The sequence below is a fragment of the Olea europaea genome, chromosome 13 (assembly GCF_002742605.1).
Source record: "Olea europaea var. sylvestris chromosome 13, O_europaea_v1, whole genome shotgun sequence".
Lineage (NCBI taxonomy): Eukaryota > Viridiplantae > Streptophyta > Magnoliopsida > Lamiales > Oleaceae > Olea > Olea europaea.
Genome location: NC_036249.1, coordinates 20,659,276 through 20,678,280, shown reverse-complemented (window position 1 = coordinate 20,678,280; position 19,005 = coordinate 20,659,276). Strand labels below are relative to the sequence as shown.

The window sequence follows — 19,005 nt, the reverse complement described above, 5'->3', positions numbered from 1 at the left end:
ATTCAAAATGATATTGCTAAATGCTTAAAAACTTGTTTTAAAAATTCATCTTGGCTTTAGCACTTGAGATTTGGACATCTTAATTTGGAGGCTTAAAATTGTTGAGTAAGAAGAAGATGACGAAAGGTTTGCCTCTAATAAATCATGTGGATCAATTATGTGAAGGATACTTATTTGGAAAGCATTCGAGGAAAAGTTTTCCAAAAGAAACATCTACTAGAGCTAAGAAGCCACTAGAACTTGTACACTCGGATGTTTATGGGCCAATCAATCCAAGCTCTTTTAGTAAGAACAATTACTTTGCTCTTCTTATTGATGATTTTAGTAGAAAGACTTGGGTCTATTTTCTTAAACAAAAATCTGAAGTTTTTAGAACTTTCAAAAGGTATAAAGTTCTTGTTGAAAAAGAAAGTGGTTATAGCATAAAAGCCATGAGATCAGATAGAGAAGGAGGATTCACCTCCCAAGAGTTTGAGAAATATTGTGAGGAGAATGGACTTCGTCCCCCATTGACGATTCTATACTCTCCACAACAAAATAGAGTAGCTAAAAGAATCAATAGATCCATTCTTAACATTCCCTCTGCATGCTCAAAAGTAAGTAATTGCCCAAAGAACTTTGGGCTGAAGCTGATAATTGTGCCTGTATCTGTTTAATCGATCCCCTTCTAGAAGTGTGTGGAATAAGACACCACAAGGGGCATGGAGTGGAAGAAAGCTCAGCATCTCTCACCTATGAGTATTTGGGAGCATTGCATATACTCATGTACCAGATCAAAAGCAGTCCAAGTTAGATGACAAAAGCGAAAGGTATGTCTTTATCGGCTATGACTCTCTCTCTCTAAAGGCTACAAGTTGTATAATCCAAGCAAGGAATAGATCACCATAAGTAGAGATGTCGAGTTTGATGAAGAAGGAGGTTGGGATTTGGGTGTCCAAGAACAAGACTACGACTTTTTGCCATTCTTTGAGGAAGAAAAACAAGAGAATGGAGAGTAGCAAGAGCTTATCAGTCCACCTCTATCACCTACTCATGGAGATGCTTTCCCATCATCTTTACAAGAAAAAAGCTCAAGCGAAAGGACACCAAGGATAAGGAGCCTACAAGAGCTATATGAGGTAACAGAAAATCAGAATGATCTCACTTTTTTGTCTTTTTGTCAATTGTGAGCCAATAGGGTATGAAGAAGCGACGCTAAATAAAATATGGAGAAATTCCATGGATGAAGAGATTAAGGCCATTGAGAAGAATGACACATGGGAGTTGACGACTCTTCCCAAAAAGAGCAATCGGAGTTAAGTGGGTGTACAAGACAAAAAAAAAACGCTAAAGGAAAAGTAGAAAGATACAAATCAAGATTGGTTGCCAAAGGCTACAACCAACGGTCAAGAATCGACTATGAAGAGGTATTTGCCCATGTTGCTCATTTAAAAATCATAAGATTTATTATCTCCCTTGCAGTGCAAAATAAGTGGAAGATATTTTTCAAATAGGCGTGAAATCTACATTCCTAAATGGTTATCTTGAAGAAGAAGTTTTAGTGGAGCAACCAATGTTCTACAAAATAAAAGGACATAAAGGTAAAGTCTTAAAACTAAAAAAGGCCTTATATGGGTTGAAACAAGCTCCAAGGACATGGAATAGTAGAATTGACAAGTACTTTTAAGAAAATAACTTCACAAAATGCCCTCACGAGTATGCCCTTTACACAAAGGTAAATGAAAAAGGAGATATTTTGCTTGTTTGTTTGTATGTCGATGATCTTATATTCACAGGAAATAATTAAAGTATGATCATTGAGTTTAAGAAGGCCATGGTTCAAAAATTTGAGATGACGAATATCAACCTCATGGCCTACTATCTTGAGATTGAGGTAAAGCAAATAGAGGATTCCATCTTTATCTCACAAGCAGGGTATGTGAAAGAAATTCAATATGGAGGATTGCAAGCTTGTATGCACTCCCGTCGAATGCGGAACCAAGTTATTGAAGAATGATGAAGGTAAAAAAGTAGACCTAACACTTTTGAATAGTCTTGTTGGAAGTCTAAGATACTTGATGTGTACAAGACCAGATATCCTTTTTGGAGTTGGACTCATCAGTCGCTATATAGAGACACCTACCATTACCCATATGAAAGTTTCAAAGAGAATTCTTCACTACATCAAAGGTACGCTTGATTATTGCTTGGTCTATTCATCATCTAATGAATTCAAACTTGTTGGATATAGTGACAGCGATTGGGGCAGAGACAGTAATGATAGAAAGAATACGACTGGGTATGTGTTTTACTTGGACGACACAGCTTTCACTTGGAGCTCAAAGAAGAGATCGATCGTAGCACTATTTACATGTGAAGTTGAATATGTTGCAGCTACATCAAGTGTCTGTCATGCGATTTAGCTTAGAAACTTGTTGAAGACGCTTGGAGTTCCACAAGAAGAACTTACCGAAATCCACGTTGATAACAAATCGGCATTGGCATTGGCAAAGAACCTAGAATTCCACAATAGAAGCAAGTATATTGATACAATATATCATTTCATAAGAGAAAGCATTGCAAAGAAAGAAGTGCAGTTGAAATATGTAACATTCCAGGAGCAAATCGCCGACATTCTCACAAAGTCACTCAAGCATGACATGATCCACAAGTTAAGAACTCTACTTGGAGTAGTAAAATCAAGTTTAAGGGGGGATGTTGAGCAGTAAATTTGATTTTTGGACTAAATAATATGGGCTTAAGGATTTTGCCCATAGGCCCAAATCAATTAAAAAGCCCAACATGCCTAGCATTTCTAGAAACATTGTCTGAAAAAATCTATATAAATATTAAAATAAAATATGGTATGATAAATGTGGTAATGTGTCAATAAGATTATGTGGTCTCATAAAGTCTATCAAGAGAATTCTAGAAAAATATATTGTCCAAGTATTTGGTCTAAAAGTCTCATGTAAATATGTGGTCCAGGAGTCTCTAGAAAATTGTGTGGACTAGAAGTTTCATATAAATATTATATAAAGGGGTAAGATCTTCCATTTTGTAAAAAGCCAAAAGTGTGTAAGTCTTGTAGTTGAGAAATTGAGACAACCCGTCCCGAATCACACTATGGACCCGAAACAAGATGTGCGCCAGTGGTAGATGCTGATTAGATGCTAGATCCACCACCAAGGCTAACCATGAGTTACTACGAAATATGCTACAAAATTAAATGTTTATAAAAACATAGTGCAATGGGCCCGAAATAGTTAATTCATATTTTACCAAAATGAATCATATCACTCAATATATCATGCGGCTCTAACTCTTAAATCACCAAACTCTTCAAGTTATCAATGATCAATATTACCTGTAAGAATAATTTTAGAAAAATATGAGTTGACAGCTCAGTGAGTGGAAGAGTTCAAAAATAATTACCAAATATTTTTACCAAATATCAAGTTCATATCATTTAATATTCACATGACAGACTCATACAATTATAGCAAAACAGTGAGACATTCTCATAAGGTCGTAAAATATCATCTTATAATCATGATATAGTCATCAGCTAATATCTATACCATCATCTCATCACATCACATGTGATCCACCAAAAATGTACACTCTGATTAAAGTCTGTAATTTGCCCCTTGGGCTAAGAATTTTCGCCATGGGCCTTTGGCCCCCTTCGTGAACGAAAGCCGGTCTCAAGACCTCTGGTAATTAATTTTAGAACACGACTAAGGCCCCTCAATGAACTATATGTACACGGTCATGACCCCTTCATCCCCAGTCGATCCCTCAGTGTAGTATAGAACACGGCTAAGGCCCCTCAGTGAACTAGAAGAAATATATAATCACAGGTAATTTTTTGGTCAATCTCAATATCACATGTCTCACATTCCAAATCACAAATATTTTCATATCTAATCTTTGAATTCCACAAATATTACAATGAAAGAATATTTCCAAAATAATTATGTAATCGAACATATAAATGCACATAATGTATTGGTATAATTAATTTATCAATGCTTGAAAATATTTAAGTTTTTTTCCACTCACAAAACTATGTTCGCAAAATCAACTCGGTTGGTAAGTTATCCCGGTATCCGTATCGCCGCCTAAAATATGATATAATTTTTAAATTAACAATTAACTATTTTAAGTAATCTCAATAATTAAATAGGCGATACTTAAAATTAATCATTTCACGTTTAAGCAATTTCTAAAGTCTTTTTAATCACCAAAACTAGTTTTTCTTTCATTTACCTCAATTTCATAGCTTATTATACTTTATCCTTTCAATAAAATTGAATTTAATCTAACAATCTAACAACTATTTAAACATAAATTTTCAATAAATAACTTTTTACTTACCTTTATCTTTGAAAAATTCAAGCCTAATAGTAGAAGAACTTATTTTCTAGATGTGGACGAAATTTTTCTATTTTCCCCCCTTCTTTCTTTCTTCCTGTTCTCGTTTCTCTGTGTGTGTATTGAATAATGGATTTGGAAAATTTGGAGTGTAATGGATTTGTTTGTTTTCCATCGCCTAGCTACTTTATTATTATTTTATTGTTTTGTCATTTTTCTTTCCTTTTTTTTTTTGCTTGACGCATTTGACTAAAGTTTTGGTTTTGACCATTTTAATTAATTATATTATTTTAACTTGGTTTTTAGAGAAATACAAGTTTCCTTTTGTTCACTTCTTTCTTCCTATTAGCGTTGTCCTTTTTAAAAGTCTTAGCCAATCCAAATTAGTAAACCCTACTTTCCTCCAACAAATGATTGAATGAATTGAAAAAAACAAAGCAGCGACCAAAGAAAAGAAAGGAAAAATAATGTTGCATGCCGTGAATGGAATAAAAAGGGAAAAATTCCATTCTTCATAGGACTCATATGGAAGATCATGAGATGCCTGCTCAACATCTTTTCGAGGAAGAAAATATTAAAAGAGGTGAATTTTGTAAACAAAATTTTCATAAAAATAGAACATGAAATAAAAGAAAATACAAAATTAAGAGGGTTTTACATGCGGCCACAAATTTTATTAAAATAAAGGAAGATGTTATGGCAATTAGAAGGTTAACTAAATGATTGAAAGATTAGGTAGGAACTGAAATAAAGTTCTCTGCTATTACAGTATTAAAAGATGGAGAATCATGCTACCAAAATGTGAACGCACAATATCTATTTATACATGTCGCAAAAGTTAGGAGGGCAGCTGCAACTTTCAGTAATTAAAAAGAACAGGAGAATATTATAGTACTTAACTAGAACCGAAGTAAGTCATTCTCAAATCTTTTATTGGATGAACTGAAAACATGAGGATTACACTTGGAGCCTCCAAGGATTCCATTTATTTGACATAAACTACAAATTACAAAAACTGCTTTATTTCTCTTCCATGAGAGAATTAGGGAAGAAAATAAAGGAACATCAAACATGTATACATGCTTGCATTATTTAGCAGAACATTTCGGAATAAATAAAAGGAAGCAGTAGTTGTTAATTTTAAACATTGTCACATCTTAGCCTTTTCACAGGACTTTGTTGTTCTTCGTCAGTTTTGACATCCTGTAGCTTCCAGGGAAGTTTATTCCATGGACTCTTCGGCTTGTTGAGGAAATTCATCCACCAAACAGCTGAACATTTAGGGAATCTTGTCAAACGTCCAACCTCGAAATCGACATAAAAAATTCCAAATCTAACATTGTATCCCTGGGTCCACTCAAAATTATCAAGAAATGACCAAATGAAGTAGCCCTACACACGTACACCATGTCTGAAAATGAAAGAAATGTAGTCAATTAATTTTAAAAATAACAATTTTCTTTCGAATAGAACTACCATATATGCAAACCAAATGATGACTTACTCCATCGCTTTTTTAAGGAATGCGAGATGGTCCCTGTGCTACTTAATCCTTATTTCGTCAACACGAGCTTTTGAAATTGTTATGGTTTTATCGTTCACTTCATCCACCCCTACAAAAGATTGTGGAGGATTTCAATCTCAAAAAGAAGTAATTATTACATATATACTTGCTATATATAAATAAAGTAGTAAACAAGATTACAAACCATCCTCTGCAATGAAAATCTCAGGATTATTATATTTTTCCTTTATGTGAAGCATGAGATGGAATATTCCCTCTGGAACTATGTACAGCCACATCGAACCACCCTAATAAGTGATAGAGGGATTATTATCACGTTAGATTATATGTAAGCATCGAAAATTATGCAAACAATAATATGTATTTCAATTCATTGTGCCTATATATTATGAGTCTATATATGAAAATGATAATGCATCGCTCTAAATTGTTGATATGCCTTAATTGTTAGAATAACCCATTCCATTTTCTATTTTATTTTTCCAAGGGAAGGGTAATGTTAATGGCTCACCCGTGGACCAATCGGCACCCCATTACGATGAGCTACAAAACAATGAGAAGTAAATAGCTTGTTACTAGTGTCCAATTTATGTCAAGATAAAAGATTATAACTGAACTTAATAAAAGGTCTCAGTACTTACTATGATTTTCAACGTGCCGTTCGTTGTCATAATGTGGTGGTGAAGAAGTACTTTTAGGTACATTTTTGGCGTAATAAGTCGTATAATAATTTATGCCTAAAAAATCACATGAACCTCTCACTAGCTTGACTTCGTCTGGTTTAAATATGGGAAGACGTTCTCCTGCATTTTCTCTCATGGATGGTGGATAATCACCTGTTATTACAGGGGCTACAAACCTGAGAGAGGAGAATTGTGTGAAAAAATATAGTTATGATTATCTGTTACAGCATGAAATTTTACGAAATGATATCTGATGAATTCTCGAAAAAGGACACATGCACAAATTACCATCCTAACATAAAATCAACTGCCCTAGAAGCAGCCTCTGCATCCTCTGGAGTGTTCCTAAGTGGATAAAACCACGTAGAAACATTTGTCATCCCAATTGTGCCTCCTTGGTGTTTCTGTAGATGCAGATATATTAGTATTTATACTCGATTAATTATTATAAAATCTCAAAAATGTGTCTATATAGATATAGATGGTTATATATTTCTGTTTTTGTGTGTGTGTGTGAAATGTCAAAATGAAAACCTTATAATGTTTCCTGTATATATCAACTGCATGTGCATGAGCAAGGATTAAATAGTGTGCCACAATATATGGTTTTCTGCCCGGATCTCCTTCCATGGAAAGTGAATCTTTTTCCATGCCAAATACTTCTATGCCCAGCATTTTTATCAAGGACATAAGACGAGGAAAACTTTGTGCCATAGCAAATGGTTCTGTTCTTAGAATTTCTCTCAAGAAGTAGGGAAAATTTTGTGGCATAGCAGATGGTTCTGTGCCCCGAATTTCATTCAAGTAAGCAGGCAAATTGGTTACCATGGCTAATACTTCAGTTACCGGATCACTTTCTGAGGGGGTAATAAGTGGAGGCACTGCACTTCTATGTTGAAGGATCAAGGAACGCAACAATTGTTCCATTGATGTTGCACCTAGGCGACTCATCACATGTTCCGCTGAAGTTGCACCACCCTGTTCGCCCATAACACGTTCCTCCGGAGGTGGAAGAGGTTTTCCTCGACGAGGGGGAAATCTACCTCCAACATATCCACAATAACTGAAGGACCATGGCTCATTCAGTGTGATCCAACGTTTCACTCGATCACCAAATTCCCAAAAACAAATCTCAGCAAACTCACAAAAATGTTCCCTATAATATCAATGTGAACAAGTTAATGTCAACACACGTGTGATATACCAACAGATTGTAAAAAATATTCACCTATGACATTAATCTTTGTACAAGAGATAAATCTAGCAGTATTCTATTGCTTATTAATATCCATTTTCTCTAAAGAATACATTTCTGAGTTTTCCTTCAATACAAGAAAATAACTTTGCTTAATTGCTTTCTTAAATATCTAGCACAAGATGTTCCCTTCGATGCAAGATCAAGTTACTCACACAATTTGATGATCTAAGAAGCCACCGTATTGATCTTCCAAGCATTGGGGAACGTCCCAGTGAAATAGAGTTGCACATGGCTCAATGCCTACATAAAAGTAATTAGTAAAATACAAGGTACATAATATCTTTAGATTTTGAACTTGTAATTATGTATTAATTAAATTAGAATAAATCAGTTTAATAAAGAAACAATAAACATGGGAACATAGTCTAACCTTCTTCCAAAAGTGCGTCTATTAGAACATTATAGTATTTGATTCCTTCTTTGCTTACTCCACCACATAGTCTACCTCCTAAAATATCAATGTTTATACACAAATGAAACTAAAAACAAGGAACATTTACTTGATAATAAACTTGGCGAGGTCATGTAAGAGACTGCTTCTCACTTTGTAAATGACCTCGGATTTTCAAAAAAATATTTTCATTTGTTCTAAAGATATCATTTTCTCATTAATAGTTTTACTGAAATTCTCTTTTCATTTTCCATGAGTTTCGACATAAAAACTAGGCAAGTTTGATGAGGCTTTTGAGTCCATTTAAACATCATAGTCCTACTTTTTGATGTCGACAATAAAATCTGCATGTCCGGAATCTCCTCCACTTTGCCTATTAAGGATTTTATAAAAGGACACTACATCCATTAAAATTTTTGAGTGGAAAACATTACTGTAGCCTAAAAAATAAATTACATTAAAAAAATTTCCTTTACAAATTAAGTAATGCAAAAAATCTACATCTTTGCTGTGCCACTATTGAAATAAAAATCCCTTTTTCTAATTTTATTGAAATAGAGTCCAATACCTGGCAAGATTCTCGGCCATGAAATTGAAAACCTATAAGAATCTAAGCCAACTTTTTTTATCAGAGCCACATCCTCCTGCAATATTATAGAAAATGAGTACAATTTACAATATATATATATAACAATTTTCTTTGTGGCTTAAATTAGAGTACTATCCGGTATATATAATGGAGAAAAAAAATTTGTTTCTACCTGTTTTTCCAGGACTGAAATATTTGACTTCAAAATGCTAAAAATGTATCAACTCATTTTGAAAGTTGTGTTCCAAATAAAGGTCATGAATTTATTGATTCAAATTCTGGCGACAAAATTTTCTTGCACTTACACGATAAAAAGAGTTATTCAATCGTTTAAAGCCGTTCGTTCAATTCATTTTTCACTCCTCTTATTAGTCGTTAAAATTTTTTTGAGAGCTTCATTTTGTCAACGAACAAGTATCTCAAGCCTCAGATTCGTGATGCTAATTTCTAACTACGTAGAGATAAAATATTTGAAAATGGATGAGTAAAGGAACTTTAAGGGGATGGAGGTAGGTTTTCTTAGAAATGTTGAGTTTTTATTTTGATATCAAAAGGTTGAACCCCAACCTTAAGGCCCCCCTCCACCGCCCCTGCCCTGGAGTTATGTCTCTAAGAGTACAGGGTGGAAAGCTGCTTGTACACTTACACTTACCCAAGAGCCAAATTCATATTTCAGGATTCGAACCCTTGACGCAGCAGCCTCAAGCAAAGCTGGATTTCTCCACCCTCCCCTTTTACCACTTGGAGATGTGCCCTGGGGGCAAGGCTCAGATCTGTTTAAAGTCGGACATGAGATTTTATTTTGATATCAATTAGCAGAAAAGTGGTAAAAGTTTAAAATTTGGCACTTCAATTAAACATGAGGGCCTAGATAAATGCGTCGCTTAATGCTCGAACTGATACGGAATTCTGATACAGAAAATAGTTAAAACGGGCAACCTTTTTTCATTCAAAGTAAGCCTCAACTGAAATTAAGGGAAATATTCTTTCAATTTTAGTTACAGTTCCTTTTATAATAACTCCACGAAATGAATTATCATCACCTTGTACGATGAAAAGTTAAATAGCTAAGTACATTTACCTTGAACCTATTATAGTGATCGAGAGCGATGCACCCATTTGAACCATCCGCAATGCTATCTGCCACTCCAATTAATAAGCATAAATGTATGCTAAATAATGATCGTAGTGTAAAAGACGGTCTTGTGTATGGATAAATTAATACATGCATATGGGTCTACTACAGCTATTTTTAATTTCATCTTAATGTATCAACTTTGTTAAAGGGGTAGCATAAATCCTTGTGTTTATTAATGCTTTATATATAAGTATTGTGGTATTATATGCTTAACAAGCATCTGTAACTTATAGTGACTTATTTGAAAACATCAATCTTCAAATTTGAACTCTTGTTTGAAAGTTTCAGAAAGATGGAATTATTTGTTTGAACTTATTGAACTCTGATACAATATTAAAAAAAGATATTTTCATCTTGAATTGTCAACCTCGTTATGAAGACTAGCCTAAATTCTTATATGTTGGTTGACTATTTTATAATTTGTTCGATGTAAAATTATGTTGGAATCTATATTAGTACAAACACGTACTAAAAAACCAGAAAGAGAGAGAGAGACCAGGTTCATGCAGTGTCATATAATCCCATATACTTCTGCCTTTACCATCTACATTCCAAGCTCCTTCGATCTGCAGTATTAAATATAAAGCCCATAAAATAAATTATATATCCAAGTTTTAAGAAGAAAACAAGAATCAAAGTACATGTTAATGAACCTTTTGACATATGTACTCACGCATTTTAATGATGGTTTTAGAAACTTTATTCTTCTCAATAACAATGGAATGTCTGATAATGTATAATAGAGTTGGAAAATATTAACGAAGCAATAGTCATAGGCTAAAGAATTGTCCATTTTGTCGTCTAATTCCACCACATACAACATACTAAAATATAACAATTACATACTTGATACACTGATGGTATAGCACTGAGGATAAACTCCTTGGAGATTTAGACCGTTTGCCCTCTATTTGGGTGGCATCCATATGATTGAGAAGAATGACAGGCTTATATAAACTAATATTACAAATAACTATTTTGACGATCATATAACAAAGGAAAAGGATTGAGTTAGTTGGTCCCTCGCAAAATCCCTTAGATATATATGTGCTCTTGTATTCTGATGATAGTTTAAGCAAAACCTTCATTGTTTTCAGACATTAGTAGTATGTTTGATTAGGTGTACGTCATAATAGAGGACACTGATGTCAAACTAAAAATAATCTAAAATCTTAACCATTTTTCTGTTCAATACTGATTGATAGGATATACTAAAACATACGCTAAAATTTACACACCTGATATGCCGATGTTGCAGCACCGAAGATAAAATCCTTGGGAAAACTAGAGCATTTAACCTCAATTTGGGATGGAATCGGAACGAGTGGGGTGAGATATTATAGTTAGATGGAGAGGTGTGTGGTATATCTTATTCATGCACTCTATTTATAGACTCTGAAGTTTAAATACTTAAATCATATGATTAGACAACAAGCATAAAGTAAATATAATCTTATGGGCAAGGTACAAGTACTTTTCTTTATTCTATTTAGAATATAAATTCATGTATATGCAGGTTTAAGTTATTCTTTACTTCTTGTCATTACTTTTAAATATTTTCTTTGCTTTATCTCGAGTTAATTATGATTTTTTGCATATAGATATTTTTCTGTAAACGTTACAATTAGTAAGACAAACTCTATGTTTATTTAATTTTTAACCATGGAGGAGAATTTTTATTAAAGGGAAGCTCCTCCAATCTAGCTATTTGACAATTAATCAATGTCCTTCACGTGATTATGTAATGGTCTATATTCGACAAAAATAACAATAAATAAAATAAAAATTAATCTTCTCCAACCCACCCCTTACCTATTCCAACCTTCCTCGCCCTCCTACCACACCATCGTCTGAGATAGAATCCGATAAGTGAATTTTACACACTTATTTATGCTTTTAATCTTGATAAATTATGATTAACTTGAGTGGATTGCTACCTAATTTCGTGAAACTGTGTGATTTATAGGAAAAGATTGAGGTTGAGAGTAATTGGTGCAAATTGGGAGATTTTGAGCTTAAATGAAGATTAGTACGAACTCTTGAAGACCATTTAAGGTTACAATTAATCAATTGGAAGAAGTCATTGGAACAATTGGATGAATTCATGAGATAAAGGATGAAAATTTGATAAAGGGAAAGATTTGAGGCCCAAAATAGAAGTTTTGGAAAGTTGGAGGACTAAACTGTAAAAGTCATAATTAGGCCACGGGTGGACCTTAGTTTTCAAACTAGCGGCCCACGTACTTAGGGATGACAATCAGGCTGAGAGGCTTGTAAAACGGTCCTCGTGGGCAACTCGAGCTCATAAAAATAAGAGCTCGAGTACGAGCCGAGCCGGTGGAGCGTTGTGCCGCTTGTGGGCGAGCTCTCGTGAGAAGCGAGCCACGAGCCACTCAGCTCGTATATTTAAAGTGATAGTTAACAGTCACTAAACTTAATTTAAAAAAAAAAAATCCCACTTCTATAAATGACCCCATTAATCCCCAATTTTTTTCATCTCAAGTCTCAACTCTCTTTCTATCAAGTCTCAACTCTCTTGTGGAAAATAGCCTTGATCACTTAGTCAATTATCTACAATTATTCTCTTGTGGGCTTTACACGAACAATTATTTGGCATCGTTACTAGGAAATAAAGTTTTTTAAACTGAATTTATAGATTAGTAATTGAATTCAACTTGGGATTGAAAGGTGATTGAGTAGATGACGAAAAAATATGCTCAATCTCAATGTTAGTTTGACTTTGAAAGTTGACATTATTAGGATTTTGTGTTGGTTGGGAAAAGAGACTTTGGCAGTTGAAGTACATACTTTGATTCAAGTTGCACCGGTGAAATTGAGAATTATTAACACACACACACTCTCAAAAGTTGGGTATACGACATATGGAGTTGTGAGATAATTTTTAATTCTTGTGTCACATTAACCAGTTTAATTTGATATGTACATCGAGGAAACATTGAATTGTTAATATCGAGTTAATTATAATTATATAGAGTCTAATTAAGTATTTAGAATGTTTTATTCTAGGGCGAACAAAGGTTCAAGTTTCGTATGTTTGATAAGTATAAAATTTATACTTATCTAAGCTACGAAAAGTAACTTTTGAAAGTATTATTATGAACTTGATATTTAAGTATTTGTGTTTTCGGATTATGTTAGGAGAAAAGTCGGGATTGGGGTGAATATTTATTTTGTATTTATTACTTTCTATTGCTTGTTGTAACGATTCAAATTCTTGGAACTCGAAGCGCTAAAAAAAATGGACTCTTACGAAGTGTCGTAGCGAAGTAGTAATATAACCCAAATTATTTTTGAGTTCTACAAGAAAGTTGCTTTTGAAAAAACACATGAATTTTTTTCTCGATCGCTACACTTGTGCCACAATTGATTGATTCAGGACAAATTTGATATCAAGTGATGATGTATTAATCTAGCTCGTGCAATAAATAATATAGGTATTATAAATAATCATGATATAAATAAAGGTTAATGCATTCATATGTACATGGATTCACATAAAGATATAGTAAATTTGAGGATATGAATAGGAATAGTGCTGTTCAAGAGAGATCACTAGCTACAATAAGCTAATTCGATTGTGACAAATATGAAAGTGGTGGAATGAATTGGAATAGATAAATGTTAAACAATCTAAGTAGCTTATTGACCTTATTGTTTCAACCGTATATAAGTGGATTATCTTGGTAATTTAATGTAACTTTAGTAACAAATTAAAATCCTGAATTGCTATTTGGTTAACAATGTAATTTAAATTCTTGTTAGGTTACTCCAAAAATTTATGGTAAATAGTAGTTTTCTGAGACGATACTTGGATATAGTAAATTCATTTTTTTTTTGACGATCAGTACACTTGTGTAATCACTTGCGAAAAGTAATATGCAAAATTATTTATTGAAATAAAGTGCAATTGAAGTTGACTGGCCCACCAGTCATTTAGTATTCCTTGAACACCCATCTTTATACTCGAGATAAGACATAAGCCAAGCCCAATAATATTGAAGTGGTCCCATTAGATCCGAACTTTATTTTAGGACTATTATTCATACAGACTAAATTTAGCTTTATGTTATAAAATGAGAGGAAAAGAGAATAGAGAAAACTCAAAGAGAATAGAAAAAACTCAATAAACTTTTGTGTGTATTATTGAAAATCAAAGTCCTATATTTATAGGTAAGAATCAGGGATACAATGGTAATAATTTCTAGGGTTACAGGGGTACAAATGTCATTCACCAATAAACTTTAATGTACTTTTCATTTACAACACTCCCCCTTGAACGATATATTATAAAATATCTGCCTCGTTAAAACCTTGTTTGATAAAAATCCAATGGAAAAAAAAATCAAACGAAGGAAAAAGAGTACAGTTATTTTGGAGTATTAAAATTAAATGCTGTCTCATTAAAACCTTGCTAGGAAAACCTAAGCGAAGGAAAAAGAGTACAGCTACTCCCCCTGATGTTGATCACTGAAAATCTTTGAGTCGATGCATTCCAATCTCGTGAACTAATTTCTTGAATATAGATGTTGGTAGCGCTTTTGTGAATAGATCAGCCACATTGTCACTTGAGCGAATTTGTTGAATATCAATGTCACCATTCTTCTGAAGTTCATGTGTATGAAAGAATTTTGGAGAAATATACTTTGTCCTGTAGCCTTTGATATAGCCTCCCTTGAGTTGTGCGATATAAGCTGCATTATCTTCAAACAAAATTGTTGGACTATCTTTTGTTGAAGTCAATCCACATGATGATTGGATATGATGGGTCATATTCCTCAACCATACACATTCTCGCCCTGCTTCATGGATTGCAATAATCTCAGAATGATTTGAAGATGTTGCTGTCAATGATTGCTTCACAGATCTCCATGATATAGCTGTTCCTCCACGTGTAAACACATATCCTGTTTGTGATTTAGCTTTATGTGGATCGGAGAGATAATCTACATCTGCATATCCCACTAAAGCACATCCTAACTTTTGAGAATAAAATAGTCTCATATCAATAGTACCTTTTAGGCAACGAAAAATATGTTTAACACCATTCCAATGCCTTTAAGTTGGTGTAGAGCTATATCTTGCAAAGAGATTTATAGAAAAAGCTATGTCAGGTCGAGTGCGATTTGCAAGATAAGTTAATGCTCCAATTACACTAAGGTATGGTACTTCAAGACCAAGAATCTTTTCTCCATCTTCAAGTGAACGAAATTAATCTTTTTTCACATCAAGTGATCGAACAACCATAGGTGATGGCAATGGATGTGCATTATCCATATAAAAGCGTTTCAAGACTTTTTCTATATAAGTAGATTGATGAACAAATAATCCCTCCGAAAAATGTTCAATTTGTAATCCAAGACAAAATTTGGTTTTCTCCAAATCTTTCATCTCAAATTCATTTCTCAAATAATCTGCAGTTTTGTTGAGCTTTTCAGGAGCTCCAATTAAATTTAAATCATCAACATAAACTGCCACAATTGCAAATCCAATATTTGTTTTCTTTATGAAAACACATTGGCAAATATCGTCATTTTTATAACCCTCTTTCAACAAATAATCGCTAAGGTGATTATACCACATGCGTCCGAATTGTTTCAATCCATATAATGATTTTTGCAATTTAATTGAGAACATAGTTCTCGGACATGTATCATTTTATTCCTGGCACCTTAAATCCTTCAGGGACTTTCATATATATATCACTGTCAAGTGAACCATATAGGTAGGCAGTTATTACATCCATAAGGCGCATATCGAGCCCTTGTGACGCGGTCAAACTAATTAAGAACCTAAAAGTGATGGTATCCATTATTGGAGAATATGTTTCCTCATAATCAATTCTCGATCTTTGGGAGAAACCTTGAGCCACTAGTCTGGCTTTATATCTTGTAATTTCATTATTCTCATTTCTCTTTCGTACAAAAACCCATTTGTATCCAACAGGGATTACATTTTCAGGTGTTCAAACTACTAGTTCAAACACTTTTCGTTTCTCCAAAGAATTCAATTCTGCCTATATGACTTCTTTCCATTTTGGCCAATCATTTCTATTTCGACAGTCATTAATAGACTATGGTTCAAGATCCTCATTTTGCATAATATCAAGAGTCACGTTAAAGGCGAAAATATTGTCTATAACAATATTATTCCGTTCCCATAATTTATGAGATATCATATAATTTATTGAGACTCATTATTTTCAGACACCTCTGGTTCTTCAAGAACCGTACATTCAATATTTGATTGACCAATCTTTTCTAATGTGATTTCTTCTGAAGTTTTTGGTTGGTTTTTCTCCTGTACTCTTCTTTTTCGAGGTACAGAGTCTTTTGAACCAACTGGTCGACCACGCTTCTGGCGTATTTGAGATTCATTTGCCATAGCAGATTGTCCTGCATGGATATTAATTTTTGCTGGAATATTTTTTGCTGAAATATATGACTTTGTCACTTTTCTCGTGTCAACAAATACATCAGGTAGTTGAATTGAAACTCTTTGCAAATGAATTATTTTTTCAACCTCTTGTTCACATTGATTGTTGTGGGGATCAAAGGGAGATAGAGTTGTCTCATTCCAAGAAATTCTATCTTGTTTTTCAGGATGTAGTTTTTCTCCTCCCAAAGTTGGAAAAGTCATTTCATCAAAATGACAATCTGCAAAACGTGCAGTAAATAAGTCACCCGTTAAAGGTTCAAGATATCTAATAATAGATGGTAAATCAAAACCCACATAAATCCCAAGTCTTTGTTGGGGACCCATTTTAGTACGTTGTGAGGATGAAATAGGAACTTGGACAGCATAACCAAAAACCCGTAGACGAGAAATATCAGGTTCATAACCAAATGCAAGTTGCAAAGGTGAATATTGATGATAAGCAGTTGGTCTTATACGAACCAATGATGCAGCATATAATATGGCATGACCCCAGACAGAAGTTGGAAGTTTTGTTTTCATAAGTAATGATCTAGCAATAAGTTGTAGATGTTTAATAAACGATTCTGCTAAACCATTTTGTGTATGAATATGTGCAACTGAATGTTCAATTTCAATCTCAATTGACATACAATAATCACCAAATGCTTGTGATCTAAATTCACCAGCATTGTCAAGACGATTAGTCCTGATTGAGTAATCGGGGAATTGTGCTTGCAATTTTATGATTTGAGCAAGTAGTCTAGCAAATGCTACATTCCTAGTTGAAAGTAAGCAAACATGTGACCATCTTGTAGAATAATAAATTAATACCATAAAGTAACGAAATGGTCCACATGGGTGTATTGGCCCAAATATATCTCCATGTATTCTTTTCAAAAAAGTTGAAGATTCAATATTGACCTTTGTAGTTGAAGGTGTAATGACCAACTTGCCTTGCGAACAAGCTACACATGGATTCATTAGATAAAAGAATCTTCTGGTTCTTTAAATGATGTCCATGTGAGTTGTTTATTATTCGACGCATCATTATGGCTCCTGGATGTCCAAGTCGATCATGCTAAAGTATAAAACTTTTTGAATCAACGAACATCTGGTTCGTAACATTATTTGATTCGACCATTTTTATAAATGTAAAATACATGCCAGACGGGAGTGCATGAAATTTTTCTTTTATCTGCTTCTTGCCTGATACAAAAGAAGTGATGCAAAGATATTCAACATTATTTTCTTGCATCGTCTCAATGTGATATTCATTACAGCGAATATATTTAATACTAAGCAAATTTCTTTTGGATTTGCTAGAATAAAGTGCATCGTCAATATATAATTTTGTATTATTTGGTAAAACAATACAAGCTCATCCGGAGCCTTCAACGATATTCGACGCATCCGATATCGTGTTAACATTATTTTCAGCTAATATTAAGTCCAAAAAGTTTTTTTTTTATCTAGAAGAATAGTATGTGTAGTTGCACTATCAATTAAGCAGATGTCTTGACTATCCATCATGAATCTATAAATTTAACAAAATAAACAAAATTTAAAAAAAACTTGAATTTAGATTTAAAGAAGTAAACATTGCTTAATATCATGAAATAAACGATGCATAATAGAGTTTTATTTATTTATTTTTTTTTGTGCGGAAAAGTAAAAACATATTTCAAACTGAATTTTTAAAATGAAAGAAATACTAGTAAATTAATCTATATCTTTTATCACACCACCCCCAACCAAATGGTCAATATTTCCATTTGGGTCAGTAAAGAAATCAGAGACATCCAAATGAGTCACATCAATTGAACCATCATAATCAGCAAAATTAGTCTCCAATTTTTCTTTTCCCTTGATTGATCTCTGGTAGAGATCCACAAGATGTTTTGAGGTACGACACGTACGTGCCCAATGCCCTTTCATTCCATATCTGAAGCAACTTTCTTCATGTTCCTTTTTAGATTTGCCACTCTAGTTTGCTTTGTGCCTTTTGAATTTATTACCTTGCTGTTGATAACTTTGTTGATTATTTCTTCCATGATTTATTCCACGTACACCTCTGTGTCCGTGTCCATGTCCACGTCCTTGTCTTGATATTGTATTTGCTTCAGACAATGTAGTACCATCCGCTTCAAACAATGGTACAGAACCAGTTGGACGTAATCCATGATTTTTCATCAACAATTCATTATTTTGTTCAGCAACTAGCAGGTAAGATATAAGTTCTGAGTACTTTTTGAAGCCACGCTCACGATATTGCTACTGCAGAAGCACATTCGAGGCATGAAAGGTAGAGAAAATTTTTTCTGGCATATCTTCATCGGTGATTTTTTCTCCACACAAAGTCAACTTTGAACATATTCTGAACAATTCAGAATTGCACTCACTAACCGTTTTAAAGTCTCGCAAACAAACGTGCATCCACTCATAACGGGCTTTGGGGAGGACTAGTCCTCTAATGATCAAATCTTTCAGTTAACTTTTTTCAAAGACCTTGTGGATCTTTCTCAGTGAGATATTCAATTTTTAATCCATCGTGAAGATGGTGACGGAGGAAAATGAGTGCTTTTGTACAATCCTGTAGGGATTCATTGTTTCCTTCTTTTATTGTCTCTCCT

General features: G+C 33.7%; 1 protein-coding gene across 3 annotated transcripts in view; it reads right to left on the bottom strand.

Moving 5' to 3' along the window:
- Positions 1-5,267: 5,267 nt before the first annotated feature.
- The window catches only part of LOC111407829 (beta-glucosidase-like), a 57,045-nt gene continuing 43,307 nt past the window's right edge, over positions 5,268-19,005 (bottom strand). For 2 of the 3 annotated variants that reach the window (XM_023037518.1, XM_023037515.1), the window contains exons 4-13: positions 8,782-8,857; positions 8,193-8,270; positions 7,975-8,062; positions 7,099-7,720; positions 6,853-6,968; positions 6,523-6,740; positions 6,393-6,424; positions 6,066-6,168; positions 5,861-5,969; positions 5,268-5,767 (exon numbers count right to left, since the gene is read on the bottom strand). In XM_023037518.1, the coding sequence (XP_022893286.1) occupies positions 5,899-5,969; positions 6,066-6,168; positions 6,393-6,424; positions 6,523-6,740; positions 6,853-6,968; positions 7,099-7,720; positions 7,975-8,062; positions 8,193-8,270; positions 8,782-8,857 (1,404 nt within the window). In that variant the 3' untranslated portion in view covers positions 5,268-5,767; positions 5,861-5,898. Of the gene's footprint in view, positions 5,768-5,860; positions 5,970-6,065; positions 6,169-6,392; positions 6,425-6,522; positions 6,741-6,852; positions 6,969-7,098; positions 7,721-7,974; positions 8,063-8,192; positions 8,271-8,781; positions 8,858-9,883; positions 10,504-19,005 lie in introns of those variants that run through there. The other variant, XM_023037516.1, reaches the window with a different exon arrangement.